Source organism: Marmota flaviventris, chromosome 1 (genome assembly GCF_047511675.1).
Source record: "Marmota flaviventris isolate mMarFla1 chromosome 1, mMarFla1.hap1, whole genome shotgun sequence".
In the NCBI taxonomy this organism is placed as follows: Eukaryota; Metazoa; Chordata; class Mammalia; order Rodentia; family Sciuridae; genus Marmota; species Marmota flaviventris.
The window spans coordinates 59,031,468-59,046,941 of NC_092498.1; the positions used below are offsets into that span (position 1 = coordinate 59,031,468).

General features: G+C 36.9%; 1 protein-coding gene across 2 annotated transcripts in view; it reads left to right on the plus strand.

The window, feature by feature from the left end:
* Reln (reelin) overlaps window positions 1–15,474 on the plus strand; it is a 466,520-nt gene that overhangs the window by 207,929 nt on the left and 243,117 nt on the right. For both annotated transcript variants that reach the window (XM_027926303.3, XM_027926304.3), the window contains exons 5-6: window positions 8,494–8,526; window positions 11,669–11,747. In XM_027926303.3, the coding sequence (XP_027782104.3) occupies window positions 8,494–8,526; window positions 11,669–11,747 (112 nt within the window). The remainder of the gene's footprint in view (window positions 1–8,493; window positions 8,527–11,668; window positions 11,748–15,474) is intronic.

Sequence of the window (15,474 nt, forward strand, 5' to 3'; positions counted from 1 at the left end):
TTTTTGTTGTTTTCTTTAACATGTAGTAATACTTGGCATAAAGCATACACTCAATAAATGCTGAATAATGGACTTAAACATTTTATAGTTGGAAACTCTCTACCCTTCCTAAAAAAAAAAAAAAAATCTCTTTTTTGGAATTTTTGCTGCGGGACACTCTGAGACAGGGTGATACCAAAGCAATGTTTCTTACACTGACTTCAGTTGCAAAATGTGTGTATGCTGCCATTTAAAAATCTGAAAATCATTCACAGATTTTCATTGAAACTCTAGTGAATTCCCTTGATGCTCTTGGAACATAGACCAGATTCAGGGGCAATGATCTCAAGAAAGTTCACTTGACAAAATTCTAAAAGGGTTAGAATCCAGATCTCAGGACTCACAGACCAGTGCTGATTCCATTACAACAAGTAAAAATTTAAGAAATTAAATTTAAGAAATTAATCACTGAAAATCTTCAAGAATCATGACCTCAGTAAACAAGATTATCACTACTGCCTAAACTCCCTGAAAACCTAGGGAGGAATGAACCCGTTTTGGAGCCCTTGAAAATAAACCACAAGCTTAAGGCAAAAGCATCCCGTGTGAGGCTGTTGTGGGCGCGTCAGCGTGGCTGCTGCTGGTCTAGTTGTGTGCACAAATCACAGGCAAGGATGAGGCGGGGAGAATAATGGTGTGCGTGTATGTTCATGGACCTGTGAGCTTCTTGGCATACCCTTTTCAAACACACACATTGATTATTTAGCAAGGCCAGATGGCAGGCTTAGTGGCCTGACAGCAGTCATGCCCTGTAGTGCCCCCAAAGGGTGCATGCCATTTATAAGCCACGCTGGAATTCTCTGTTGTTGGGTTGATGGAAGTGGCTATAACCAAAGGCAAATGCTTTATGTCAGGAGGAAAGGGGTCAGGCTTACAGCTGGTGCACAAAACCTTGGCTGCTTTGTGCCAGCCTCAGCAGATCCTGCTGTTCATCGTCCTCAAAACAGTGAGTGGTAGAAAGTGAGCATGTATTCTTCAGGGGCCATTGCATCATGGTGGTTGAGAGTTTTCTTCTTCAGACCCCAAACTCTTTGGAATTTTTAAATCATTTGTATCAAGGATTGGTCAGTTAATTTAAACTATGAGAGGAGAGGGAAACGTTTAATAAGTAAATTCATAAGGTGAATGCGGTATTTAATTTACTTAGACGTTTTTCAATACTGTAATAGGACCTTTTAGGGCTTGGATGTGGTTCAGTGACAAAGTGCTTGCCTAGCATGCTTAAGACCCTGGGTTCAATCCCTAGCCACCCCCCCTACATGTACCAACCACCAAATAAATAAAAAGAAAATAATTTTTAAATGGGGGTTTTATATCTAAATATTACACAAATTATAGATCAGATTTGCCAAAATCTTCCCTTGGCTATATACTTATTACTCAATAGCTTGTATTATTGCCTTTCCAAAACCCTGAAAGGCAAAGTCTTTATTAAATCAGCCTTGTTTTTTTCTTCAGTAGTCAGAATTAGGTTTTGCCATATCTACTTTAATTGTTGATGGGAAACAAATAATGTGCTTCACTTGAATTTTCCCAATGTTAAAACATTTGCTAGTCAAAGACATCTGTTTTCCCCATGGCTATTTTGTAGCTTGAATTTTAGTTTAGCAGTTACAACTCCTGTTCATGACATCCCTGGGCTTTGCAATTTACACACAAAGAGAGCTGAATTAAGAGGCTCAGGGAGAACCATTCCGGAACCCCCAAATCTTGCTTCAAGGTCTCACAAACTACCCAACAAGGGAAAGAATTAAAGCCCTCTTGAGGCTGTGGCAGGCAAAAAGTGTCCCTGAGTGATCCTGAAGACAGACAAGATTAAGGGGAATGACAAAGAACTCACTCGCAGGGCTATAGTGGAATTTCTTGCTACTGGCCCTGGGTGGGTCTGGCTCCTTTTTAATTTCCTGAAGAAGGGTGTTTTGGACTGGTGCTGTTTATTCCAAGGTGATTGAACATAGATTTAAACACCCTTCTCTTCAGTTCTGATGGCTGTATACATTTCCACTTGACAGCTTTATCTAGTCTAAAGTCAAAACACCAAGATTTATGCCTGAGAAGGATCTGACATTGAGTTCTTTTGAATGCCTATGGAAGTATGCTTCCCATTCTTGCTGCTACATAATCCTGTCGATTCCCTCCTAGTTTGAAGGACAGAACCTAGTTTGGATCTAATTACTTGGGGGAGGGGAACAAAGCTATTGTCAACACACATGAATCACAATTTTATTTTGACTTGTGAACTATTATTTCCTGCAACTTATTAATCCAACTTTATGTTCAGTGCACATGTGAAGATGCAGTTGTTTCATATAATAATCACTATATATTTTCATAATCTAGTTTTTGAGAATTGGAATGTACTAATATTAATTAGCACATATTAGAGTATGTCCCCAGTGGGCATGTGTGGAAACTAACAGACCTGTGGGAATTGTGTGACAATGTAAAGCAGTTTCATATCTTGTTCTTAAGTAGCTTATAATAGACATACCAGTTTAAACCCAGAAAAGAATAACCAAAACACATTTACAGAAAACATAAACTCAGTGGAAAAACATTTCTCCCATCTCCTCTGAGGCCTTGCTCCAATAATTTTGCCCTCTCTTTCTCTCAGCTTCAATATCTTGCTGTTCAGGGACCCTCTTTCTCCTCAGTGCTTAGACACACTAATGCCAATCACTACTTGCAATAAGAATGTCATCTTTGACTGCATGTATCCCTCTGGCCATGTTTCTCACTGACTCTCCATCTTTTTGAAAGAGCACTGCATGTTCCCAGGCTTCAGTCCTAACCCTGCCATCTGGCCTCCACTGCCAGCATGCTATTGAAACTGACATCCTCAAGGTCACCACTAATCCACTAGGATGCCAGCCAATCCAGGGGCCTCTAGTCCTCACCCTGCCTGACTTGCCCACCCTTTCTCAGTTTCATCATGGGTTCCTCTTCTTCCCACATTGTACGTTCTGGGGCTGGCAGTGAATCTGTCCTTGAACTTCTTATCATACTTTTATATTGTCTCTGGTGATCTCACTTGGACCTGTGGATTTCAACTCCTGAACTCCATCCATTTGCTTGGTGCTGAAAGTCAGTAAGGCAAAGCAGTTGAGAACATAAAGTTCAGAGCTATCCCTGGGTCTAAATTTCTACTTTAGTACTTTCTGACTCTCAAATGTCTTGTGTGTAAAATAGGGAAAATTATAGTATTGACCTTTTTGGCCATCCCATTCTATTCCCAACGGCCTGGACAATATTCTATGCCCAGAAGGAACCTGGTCAAGTTGAGGATTGACTACCATAATGAAGTATGTAGCGTAGTGGTTAGCACAGACTGTTAGCTGTCATCACTATTTCTAGGCACTTAAATTTAGATGTCCTTTTGGTACCTTGAATTCAATAAACTGAACTTTGCTTTCCCCCAAATCTTCATCCCTTTACGGCACTGTGTTTAGTGACTTCATAAATAACCTAGATACTAAACAAAAACCTATATAGCTATTTTTGCTAGTTCCTTTCTGCCTTGCATGCCTATCCCAAGATGTCTAGATCAGTTTACTTAATCTTAGTATCTCTGTAACCAGCCCTCTTCTTCCCATGCTTAATGGCTTTGGTGATGGGCAGTGCAGGCCTTCCATCCATCCATTACGTTGCTCCTAGACACAGACCTCATGTCACTACTCCCAGCCTGAAATCCTTTAGCTTCCCCAGTTGCCCCTAGTTTAGTCTATTGTATAAGGCCCTCTCTGAACTATCCCACTCTCTTCCTCTTCTTCTTTCTCCTCCTGCTTAGTATCTCTCTCCTGCTTTATACTTCTGAATGTTGTTTAAAAGCCATGTGTGTGCAGGTTTCAGGTCAGCTTCCAGCTGTTCTTCCTCTCACCTCTCCCATTTATGGAAATGTATTTCTTCAGTTCTAAAAGGTCTAGAATTTTTTTTTTAAGTACACAATTGCACAGCAATTTTTAAAAATTTCACCAACAATTCAAATGATATATTGTTTTATATTCTGGTTATTCACTTAAAATTTTTATTCACATCGTAGGCAATTTTTTTGAAAAAAAAATGTGTGGCTATCTGCCCTGACAAAATGCGGGAATGGGCATGGTAAGACAATGCATCACAAGTTTTAGTCACTAAGGTGTCATAATTGACAGTTTGTCGTAGAATAAATCTTATCTGAAAGAGTTTTCTATTTCCAGATTATAAAGATATATTTTTGTTTTGCTCCTATTCCATTTATTTTAGAATATGAAAGATGATAAGTTGTTAAAAAACACAAATCAAAGTGGGAAATGAGAGAGGGTGGGAGGAAAAAAATAATTGCTAATGTTGCTGGTTTGGTGGGTGATTTAGCTGTCTTTAAACATTAAGTAAGCCTTTATACTAGTCATAAGTATATTCCTGAACACAGGGAGAACTATTTTCACTCTAAATTTATAACATTTTTGGAAGCCTAATTATCATACTTGAAGGTCAAATGGTGCTTTATTGCAATAAAATACAAAAAAAGTAATAAAGAAATTATTCCTGGGGAGATGAAAGTCTAGGTTCATAGCTCATTAAATACTAACTTCACAGACCATGTCTAATTTGTCATATTTAGGTTTGGAAATTTAATACATTTGAATTTCAAATTAGGTGAAGAGATACCTGAGGCAAAAGTACCTAGGGCCTTTGAATTCTAAAATGATTCAGGAGATATGGTTCCTGTAACATGATACCTATATTTGTAAGAATTTTCTGTCATCATAAACACACACACACACACACACACGCCTATATAACTTACTTGACTCAAAGGCTGTTTAAAGCAGTGACCAATAATAGTAACACAGGGCTCATTAACCACTCCTCCAATTTGTTTTTAGTCATCCTTTTCCTTTTCTTCCCAGCGTGTTGAAATCTCAATCCTTGCAATGACTTATTTGTTCAACAAATTGTCTGATATTTATTAGCACTACTGTATTTTATAGTCACATGATTACTTTAAGGTTTCCCTCTGAAATAAGTCATTTGCAAGAAAAGCACATTTGTCAAGAGAACAACCTTTGAGGGAATTAAATACAACCTCATTTTATCTGATGTGCCCATTCTAGACTGCTGTGATTTCATGAGATAGTGGTGCACTCCATTTTTAAAAGCACATATACAAATTTTATTTCTCTTTATGCCCCACATTGTCTCTGAGTGACTTGGTTTTCTTCCATGACTCTCCTCCCTTTATTGTAACAGTGATTTCCTAATTGTTTCTTTGTACAGATCTCCCTCATAGCTCTAGTTCATCATTGTCCAATAGAAGTATAATGTGAGCCTAGGAGTAATTTAAAATATTAGAGTAGTCACATATAAAAAAGAAAGAAATGAAATTAATTTGATTATATATTTTATTTAACAAAATATGTAAAATATTATACATTTAAACATAATTTAGTCAATATAAAATTATTAAGAACATATTTCACATTTACTTTTTGTACCAAGACTACAAAATCTTGTGCATATTTCATTCTTAGAGTGTATCTCAAATATTGGAACACTTGATCTGTTTTAAGATTTCATAAAATTTACAGCTGAACAGTAACTTCATAGCTGAGCTTAGTGGCACACTCCTATTATCCCAACAACTCAGAAAGCTAAAGCAGGGAGGTCACAAGTTCAAGGCCAACCTTAGCAACTTAGCAAAACTATGTCTCAAAATAAAAATTAAAAAGACTGAGGATGTAGCTCAGTGGTTAAGCACCTCTGGGCTCAAACCCTGGTATTAAAAAAAATTAACTTCACATACCTACTTTTTCCATACCTACTTGAAGAGGCCTTTGAATAACTGAATTAAGTATCAAAAATATAATTTTCCTTTAATATCTACATCCACTTTGACAAAATTTGTTCATTTTTTAGAAGACCACATCTATCTTTGATGCTAAAGCATATATATACATATATATACATATATATGTATATAATAGACATACTTTTGAAATTAATATATATAATATTAATTTCTAAAGTATGTCTATTCAAGTGAATTCATTCACTTTTATATTTACTTAGTATTATTAATTTATAAATCACAAGCATGTTGCAAAAATTGAAAAGTTACTCCAAAATTGTTTTCAAAAATTTCTTGTAGTTTTTGCAGGCAATTTAGATGCTAGGACTTACAGTTAAAACCTCCAAGACATTGATTCATATAGAGATTCTGACCATGGAAATATACAGAGAAGTGTTCCTCTGGTGGGCAAACTCCCGGCGGGTAACAGGCACTCTGTTTCCCAACCTTAGAATGCCCTGCAGTTTCTCCTAGGAACTAGTGAAATAACTAAATACATGTAGCAATGTCTAGCTGCTATGGCAATTCCTGCATGAGAAGGCTCTGTGCTAGAGTCTTATCAGACTCGACCTTGATGTCAGGCACACAGCTCCCGGGAATAAAGGAACTCTCTTGTTAGATAACCACAGTGTTTCACTGAGCCTAAACCTGTCCACATAACAACAACTTTATATGATGGACTTTCTTCAGAGCTACACAAAGCTCCTAACATTGCACATTGCAACTTAGTAAGTAACTGAGGAATAAGCTCCATAATGTTGCTAAGTTTGTAACCTGCCTAATAATACAATGAACAATATGTACTAATAATGCCAATGACCTAAAGTAACCTATTGACATAAATAAAGCTGGCAGCTTGGCCTCTCTGCCGTCTTTCCTGCCTCTGCATCTTGTCTCTGTGTCTCCTTTTGTTTTCCTTAAATGTTAGGAAATCATTAAATCATTAAAAATTTGTTGTAGAAGTTAAGTTTCAACACAAATTCCCTTACTTATTCTGATAGCTTGCAAATAAGCTCTCACTCTCCTAGAAGATTCCAGCTTAGCTTGTTCATACTCTGTGCTGATGTTGGTGAGAGAACATATATCATTATGTCATGTTTTTGTCTTTGTTGTGTAGTTGAAGAGTTTTCCTTTTGTTTCAAGAACACCTTCAACATAGAGTGAATCTTTGTGAAATTATCCTACAACTTAGTCAATAAACATTAGCACAAAACACAAGAATTGCTTTTGTGTTTTTCAAGATTTCTGTATTACTATTCAGAAAATTTGACGAAATTTGTTCATTTTTTAGAAGACCACATCTAAAAACGACTATACCCATACTTTCTATAGAATCTGCTTCAAAAAACTGAGTGCAATTTTTTTTCAATGTGCAGTAAGACATGAAGCAGTAATACATACATGGATCTCTTGTTTTAAAATGCTGTGATGTTTGGATTTTTCCACATTAATTTTATTTTATTTTTTATTTATATATAACAGCGGATTTTTAATCTAACATAACTTAACTACTGCCCTTTGTGTTAAACTAATTTCTTCTTATCTAGCTGAACTTCTTTTTTGACAGATAGGAAAGATTTAAAAATGTCTACATCGTGAATTATAATTTTTAAGTAGTGAATTGGTGTTTCTTCATGGTGAATTGATGTAGTAAATTGTTGTAGTGAATTGATGTTTCTCCTTTGAGAAAAAAAAAAAAACATGAGCAAAGTATAACTTGGGTAGTGTTCTGCATCTCCATACTGTTTCACAGTGCCCTTTCTTCACATGCATATTTGAACCTGCCATATTTTAATTATAGAATGTTCCGGACATCATCGTGTGTTTTTGGTTAAGTCCAAAATTCTTAACATTTAATTGCATGATCTTGTCCTCCCAGTATTTCCCATTTTATCTTATCTAACCTGCTCAAGCAGTCATTCAATCATACTGAACTCAGGGTTCCCCCACCCGGCCCTTCTCTCTTATTTCTCCATGGCTTTATACTCTTATTCCATAAAGCAGCAGTTCCCTTGGCACCTCCTGTCTCCCTTGGCACCTCCTGTCTTCCTCCTGCTGGTCTTTCAAAACTCAGCAGAGAAACTGTCTTCTCTGGAACCCTCTCTTGATGCTCCTTGTCTCCCCATCCTCCTGGGTGTGACATCCCTCCCTCTTCCCCTCTCCCCGCCCTAGCACCCCCCCAACACTATCATAACCCTTATTGCACCCTACTATACTCGTCCCCACCAGGTAGTGAGCTCTTTGAGGGCCAGGATGGTACTTCTGTTTCCATTTCCCTGATGCCTAGCAGAGTCCTCCTACGGAATAGGTGGCTCTGAAAAGGTTTTGACCTGTCCATTAACTATCACATCATATATACTGTGTGCTTCAAGGGTACCTGATGAAGCCCATATAATAAATGACTGTCCTGTGCAAAAAGGGTTCTATCTTCATTCTAGGAGGAATCTATTATTTTTAGATGTAATAACTAAAGAGTTGGCCATCTTTTTTTTTTTTATTCCTAAACACACCAAAAAGTCTCTAGACTTTGATTTGTTAAGTTTTATAATGGCATTTGTGATTGTTCATTGCTATATTTTGCTCTTGTGGCTAATCAGTCATCTTTCTCTTTTCCTCTCTTGGTCCAGCTCCAACAGAGGCCACTACACATCCACATCTAGGTAAGTGTTTAAGACTCTGGTGTCATTAACCTTATTATTTGATCTGCTTGCTTGTCTCTTCTGGTTATGTGGGCAGGTGTTACAGAGGTGAGAAACTCTTAGCCCTTCCTGATTCACTGATCATCCACTGAAATTTGACTCAGGTCCCAGCTGTGCCTGAAACCAGAACCTCCCCGAGGCAGTGATTATGCTGCCCAGCTGCCAGTTCACACAGGAACTTTCCTATCTGCTAGTCCCCTCACTCTCTTCTGTTTCTGTTCAGTGTCAACTTTTAGCTGGGTGTTTGAGTGACAGATTTTCCAAAGAGCTCCCACCCATCAGAAAAACCAGAGCATGGAGGCAGTGGGCAAAGAGCCACAGAGGTGGAGGAGCTGATGTCATTTCTGATGTGAGATCTCTGCTCAAAGAAGTAGGTTGAAAAAGAGAAATAATTTGGTCCTTTCTTCATAAATTAAAAGGAAGCTGTTTAAGTAACTATCTACTTTTTTAAAATGCTACCAATGCTTTCATAGTATCCTGACCCAGTGGCTCAAAGTTCTCAGCATGAGGTTGTATGGTCATTAGAAGTACAGATTCTACCCAGCAGCTCAGGAGGCTGAGGAAAGAGGCTTACGAGTTCAAAGCCAGCCTCAGCAACTTAGTGAGGTACTGTCTCAAAATAAAATATAAAAAGTGCTGGGGATGTGGCTCAGTGGTTAAATACCCTGAATTCTATCCCCAGGACTAAAAAAAGAAGAAGAAGAAGAAAAAGAAGAATTACAGATTCTAAGGCTGGGAGTGTGTCTCAGGGGTAGAGCACTTATCTAGGGGATGTGAGACCCTGGGTTCAATCCCAGAAACACACACACACACACACACACACACACACACTCACACAACAAATTCTGGAAACAAACTGCCTGGGTTTATCTCCTTTCTCCACTTGTTAACCATTAGCATCAAAGTTACTCAGCCCCTCTGTGCCTCAGTTTCCCATCTGTACAATGGAATTCATAATAGTACCTACCTCATAAGGTTGATAGGAACATTAAATGCATGTATAAATTGTGTAGTAAATGATGCAGTATTATATGGAAATAAATAAATATATGAAGCAAGACCTATCAAGGCTTACCCATTGCCTTTGTAAGGTCTCTAGAAAACAAGTGAGTAAGAGTTAATTTTTTCTTTTGAAATTTGTCAGTGAGGACTTATTTTAAAAGCTAATTTCCTACACTATACAATTTAACGAGCATGAAAAGAAACCATCCTAGCTAGGTCAGCCTTTTCAGATGTCTCGCGCTCTAGGCCTTCCAGACAGGTCAGCTATTTGTCTCTGGGGCTTTTCCTTTCAACCTATAAACCCAATTAATTTATTTTTCTCTTTGGAACGCCTGCCTTGAGTAGCTCTACTTTTATGTAATGCTACAGCTTGGGGCTCCTCTTATTTGGCAGATGAATGTAAGTGCTTAGAAGCATGCCTTCTGGTAGCTGAGACCCAAGACAGGCTGGTGACCTGCAGTGGCGCAGTCGAGTGCTGGCCAGGTTGGGAATCTGAGAAGCTGAACCCTGTGGGCATTTTAGGCCCAGCATCTAATGGCTCAAAGGAATCATTAAACCACCCCCACACATGGGAGTCCATCAAAGCACCCTCTCCAGTGTATGTCCACATCCCTCCTGTTCTCGTGCCTGAGGCTTCCAGCCTGAGAACCAGTGATCTCGGTAGCTGACTCACTGGTCTCTGGGACTTCATTATGTGCCTGCCTGCTGGCATAGCTGGCATAGGGGGCAGGGACTGCCACAGGTGGGGCTGTCACCAGAGAGAATTTGAAAGTATGCTTTCTGATATTTGGAAGAGACTTGAGCTACCCAGTGAGTTCAGATAATTACATCTGAGCAATCCTCCTCCCCCAACCCCACAAAACGGAAGACATTACCTTGGAAAACAGTGAAAATTGTGGGGTTTTTTTGTTGTTGTTGTTGTTATTTTTTAATACTTTTTATTAATTGTTGATGAAATTTTTTTTAATTTTATTTATTTGTATGTGGTGCTGAGAATCAAACCCAGTGCCTCACACATGCTAGGCAAGCACTCTACCACTAAGTCACAATCCCAGCCCTTGTTATTGTTATTAATCAGGCAATAATGATTTTTAATTTTTCCAAAAGGCATCTAGGCTTCTGTTAATCAGTTCAAACAAAATTATAAAGACCTGGAGTACTTGTATTAGATGAAGCAAAATTCTTAAACAAATCATGGGAATCAGATGAGAGCATTGTTAAAGCACTAAGTTTTTGCACCTTGATCACACTTAACACTGGAGCCGGCCATGACATTGTTTAGTTGTTGTTGTTTCTTTGTTGTTTTTGCCCACCCTCTCTTTTCAGTGGAGATGTGTACTCTACAGTTTATGAAAACATTCTTTGATCTTGACATACACAAGAGCCGTAAGCTCAAAAGTGGGTATTTAACACAGTCTCTAGGGTAGTAATAATGTATTTAAAACTATTTATGATTCCCTGGCATTCTCCTGCCTTTTAAATTAATGTTATTTGGGAATTTTACTTATTCATATAATTAATTTCTCCTATGCATTTCTGACCGGGGAAATGTTAACAATTTGAAGCACACTAAATAAAACTTGAGTAAATGTGAGCAACGAGAAAGCAAGGGCATGAGGGATAGTATGAAGGAGAAGAGAAAGTGGATCAGTAAATACAACAACTTTAGCTGACAATAAATAGAACATTCCATCACCTTTCATGTTTTAGAGTGAGGTATGTCTATACCTCAGGATCTACGTGGGTAGTCTCTTGGAAGACTTGGATGAGTTTGTGTCAAGACATGAGACAGGTCCTGTGTGGCCTCTCCTTATAGGCTGGTACAAACCTTGGCCTTCCTACCTCCTCCTGCCTGCACAGTTCTGGAGGTTTCTTTCTGGAGGCTTTGAGTTCCAGACTTGGGGAGGTCTCAACAGCAAAGCCTTTACCCTTGTCTCTTACTACTTTAGGGACAAAGAAAATGCAATTAAGTGCTGGTTTGAAATTCAATTTTAATACAAAATACTATTATTCTTCACAAATGTACAATGTTGACACTTTTATTTAGCTAGATTTATTGTTGTAGTATAATTCTTTTCTAAATATTTTTCTTTTCTTTTAGCTGAAATACATAGTGACAGCATTATTCTACGAGATGACTTTGACTCCTACCACCAACTGGAATTAAATCCAAATATATGGTAAGTTACAGGAATATGCCTCATTTTGGTTTATTGCAAAAAATGATGCTCCTTAAGGAGCAGTTAACTTAAAAGTAAATTGCTCTTTAGTGATAAGGCATCGGTGAGAATTGTTAAGCTATGGAATGGGCTTAATGTTGACTGTACACAATGCCTATTTCTTGACTTCATTCAGAACTGGATCTAGGTGCCTCTTAAATCATGGATGTGATTATATATTTTTTTTATTTTTAAAAGATCTTTACATAACTAACATTGTGCTATAATATGTCTAATGATTACATTGATGGCAAATAATCAAGGAAACCTTTTGTCTAAAATGACAAATGATTTGATTCAAACTTCCAAATAATTTCTACGTTATTGGGTCACCTCATTACTTATTCTCCAGTGTTTCTTTAGAAGGCTGTTTTAAAAAGTGCAAACTCCCTGGGCTTTTGAAGACAAAGATATAATGAATTCAAACTCAGTCATTAAAAACTGTTGCATACATAAATTAATGCCTGACTTTGTTGGCAATTTGTCGAATTTTCGCTGACTTTGGAAGACTAAGTCTGTCAAGCCAGAACTACAATCATTCTCTATAATTTCAAAGACCATCTGGATTTGGGTTTTCTGTGACACTCTATGCTGCTGTATGGACAGTGAAGAGTTGGAGAATTCTAATGTAAACTTTCAAGTTACTATTGGAAATCCAGCAATACTTGAGACTAGACAAAGAATTACCAATTTCATGCTTGAACGTTAGCATATGGTATTCATGCCTGTTTTTGTTTATTTTCACTATTTTAACAAATACTTAGTAGTAACTATTTACATCAAATTAAAAAAGGATACAGTTCTCTCCATTAGCTAATAATTTGTAGAGGAGACACTAGAAAGACATTTTTTAAAGTTTATAATCTAGGGTGAAAATCAAATGTAAGGGCTAGGATTATAGCTCAGTGGTAGAGCACTTGCCCAGCATGTGTGAGGCCCTGGGTTCGATCCTCAGCATCACATAAAAATAAATAAATAAAATAAAGGTATTGTGTCCATCTACAATTAAAATATATATATATATATATATATATATATATATATATATATATATATATTTTTTTTTTTTTTTTTTAAAAAGGAAATCAAATGTGATAGAAGGGTATAAATAATGTATGTAAAATTACAAAAAAGGAAAGGTGATACCAGTGGAAGGTTTTTGGGGACAGAGGCCCCTGAATTGAGAGTAGAAGATGACATATAGATAGAGAGTGTTGGGACTTAAAACTAGGCAAGGCACTTCTTTGTTTTCTCTAGAAAGAAATGTATGTCTAGATAGTGTAAATATAGAACAAACTATTATTAGACTAGACAGAGTCATAAAATCTCATAATTTATGTGCCATTTAAGGAAACAATCTGTCAACAGAATTCTACTTTATGAATACATCCTAAGTATAAATTTCTTAAAATAAATTGAGATCTTTGTTAAGAAAAGGGAAAAATATGTCTAAGCACCACTTTTTACCCAGGAAAAAATTCTCTACTTCTCCTGACATTTGGCTTTTTTATATTATATTAATATAGATGTTATCAAATGATTTATTTCTTTCAAGGCAAGTTCATTTCTGTCACACTAATCCATGGTCTTCAATGAGTTTTCTTGACAAATATAAAATGTGACTTTTATGTTGTTAAAATTCTGTTGTTTTTTAAATCAATAAAATGTGATTGATTTTGCTTCACCCATTTTCATGACTGATCTGATATGTGCTTTCTTGGCAAGAATTATAGATTTTATGTCCCTTTTACTTAAGTTATGGTTTTTCCTATTTTAGTTTTTTAAAAAATCTTTTTTTTAACCTTAAGAAGCCAACTGCTTCTGTCTTCTATCAAATATGCTTTAGATTAATTTACTTTATCCCTATTGCCCACAGTCTCCTTCACTTAGCCTTTTGGAGATTAAAGAGAGAAACAATAACACCCTCATTATTTAAGAGATGACTTTGTTGGCCAAAAGGTAGCAGAGGCTCTGAGATCAGGTCATTCTGGTTTGATTCCTGAGGAAGATGCTTGCTAACTAGGTTCACTGAGAAAAGTGAAAAGCCATTTTCCCATGCCAAGCTCCATTTCCTTACAGTAAAAATAGGGCAAATACTGTCCTTACAGCTTTGTTTTGAAGATGGATGCATGTGCAAAGATTTGGGCCTAATGCCTGGGATGTGGTCATACTCAATGTTAGTCTCTCCCTCCCACCCTTCCTCTCCCTTGGCCCCTTCTTCTCTTTCCCTTCTTTGCTTCCTCTTTCTATTCCTTTCTTCCTAATTCCTTCCCTCTCCTTCCCTCCCCAGATTCTTCCTCCTGTGATGTGTTTGCACAATGGACTATTTACCTCTTCTAAATCCCAACATGAATTTTTTAAAAAGAATCATTTAAAAAAAAATAGTCTTAATCTAATTTATTTGACCTCCAAGTCGTCCTTCATTGCATTTGCATGAAAAACAAACATTAAATCAAATATATCTATATTACATAAACTAAGAGACCTATATCAATGAAAATAGCATCATAGTAGAACCATAGAGAAAGGAAAAAAGAGGGTCTTTTATGTGCCATTTAAGGAAACAGTCTGTCAACAGAATGCTACTTTATGAACACATCCTAAGTATAAATTTCTTAAAATAAATTGAGATCTTTGTTAAGAAAAGGGAAAAAAAATATGTCTAAACACCACTTTTTACCCAGGAAAAAAATTTTTTATTTCTTAACTTGAACTTCTTAAAATAAACATAAACTCCCTAAGGTCACAAACCAGTACCCAGTAAAATCATTTATACCAGTTAAATATTTGCAATAAAGCAGCAAAGTCCCACTTTATTTTAGAACATTACAGGCAGTTTTCACTCTCTTGAAGTCTGTTTTCTTAGTACATACTTTGTCAGAAGATTTTTGTCCCTTATAAGATTATCTTTGATTCTCTTTATTCCACAGAAGCATCAGAAACATACTAGAGCTTTGTGGCATTGTGGAAAGAGAATCCTTACTGCCAACCAACTCTGTCTCTAGGCCCTGCCACACACCACCAGATAGAAGCAACAAGTGCTAGGTGTGCTGCTTGGGGCCAAATTGCCATGGCTAACTACATCACAAAATAAATGTGAAAATGCTGAAGAAAATGTCCTGCTTATATGAGCATGTTTCTCCTGTGAGGTTCTAAAAGTTTCATATGCATTATTCAATTTGTAATTTTTATGGACAAGTAAAAGGAGAAATTAAGAAGCTAAAGTTAGCCAGGTATGGTGGCACATACCTGTAATCTCAGTGATTCAGGAGGCTGAGGCAGAAGGATTGCAAGTTCAAGGCCATCCTGGGTCACTTAGTGAAACCCTGTCTCAAAATTTTTAAAAAGGGGTAGGGGAGCTGGGAAGGTGGCTTGGTAACGTGCTCCTGTGTTCAATTCTCAATACAGAAAAGAAAGAAAGCAAAGAAAGTTATGCTTATTATACTGTGTTGGAGAGGTAGGTCAGTTTAAAAGTAGAATTATTCACTACTCATTTATTTCAATTAACCTCACTACAGGAAATCAATTTTCCTTTTACTTCATGTAATCTCTTTAATATCCAAGTTTGTTGTCTCATGTACAAATAACTACATAAAAGACAAAGAACATAAAATGAAAAACCTTTTACTGTGAACAAAGGTAATAGCTAAGTTACTCTTCCAAGTGTTTGATGGCAGTTGGGATAGAA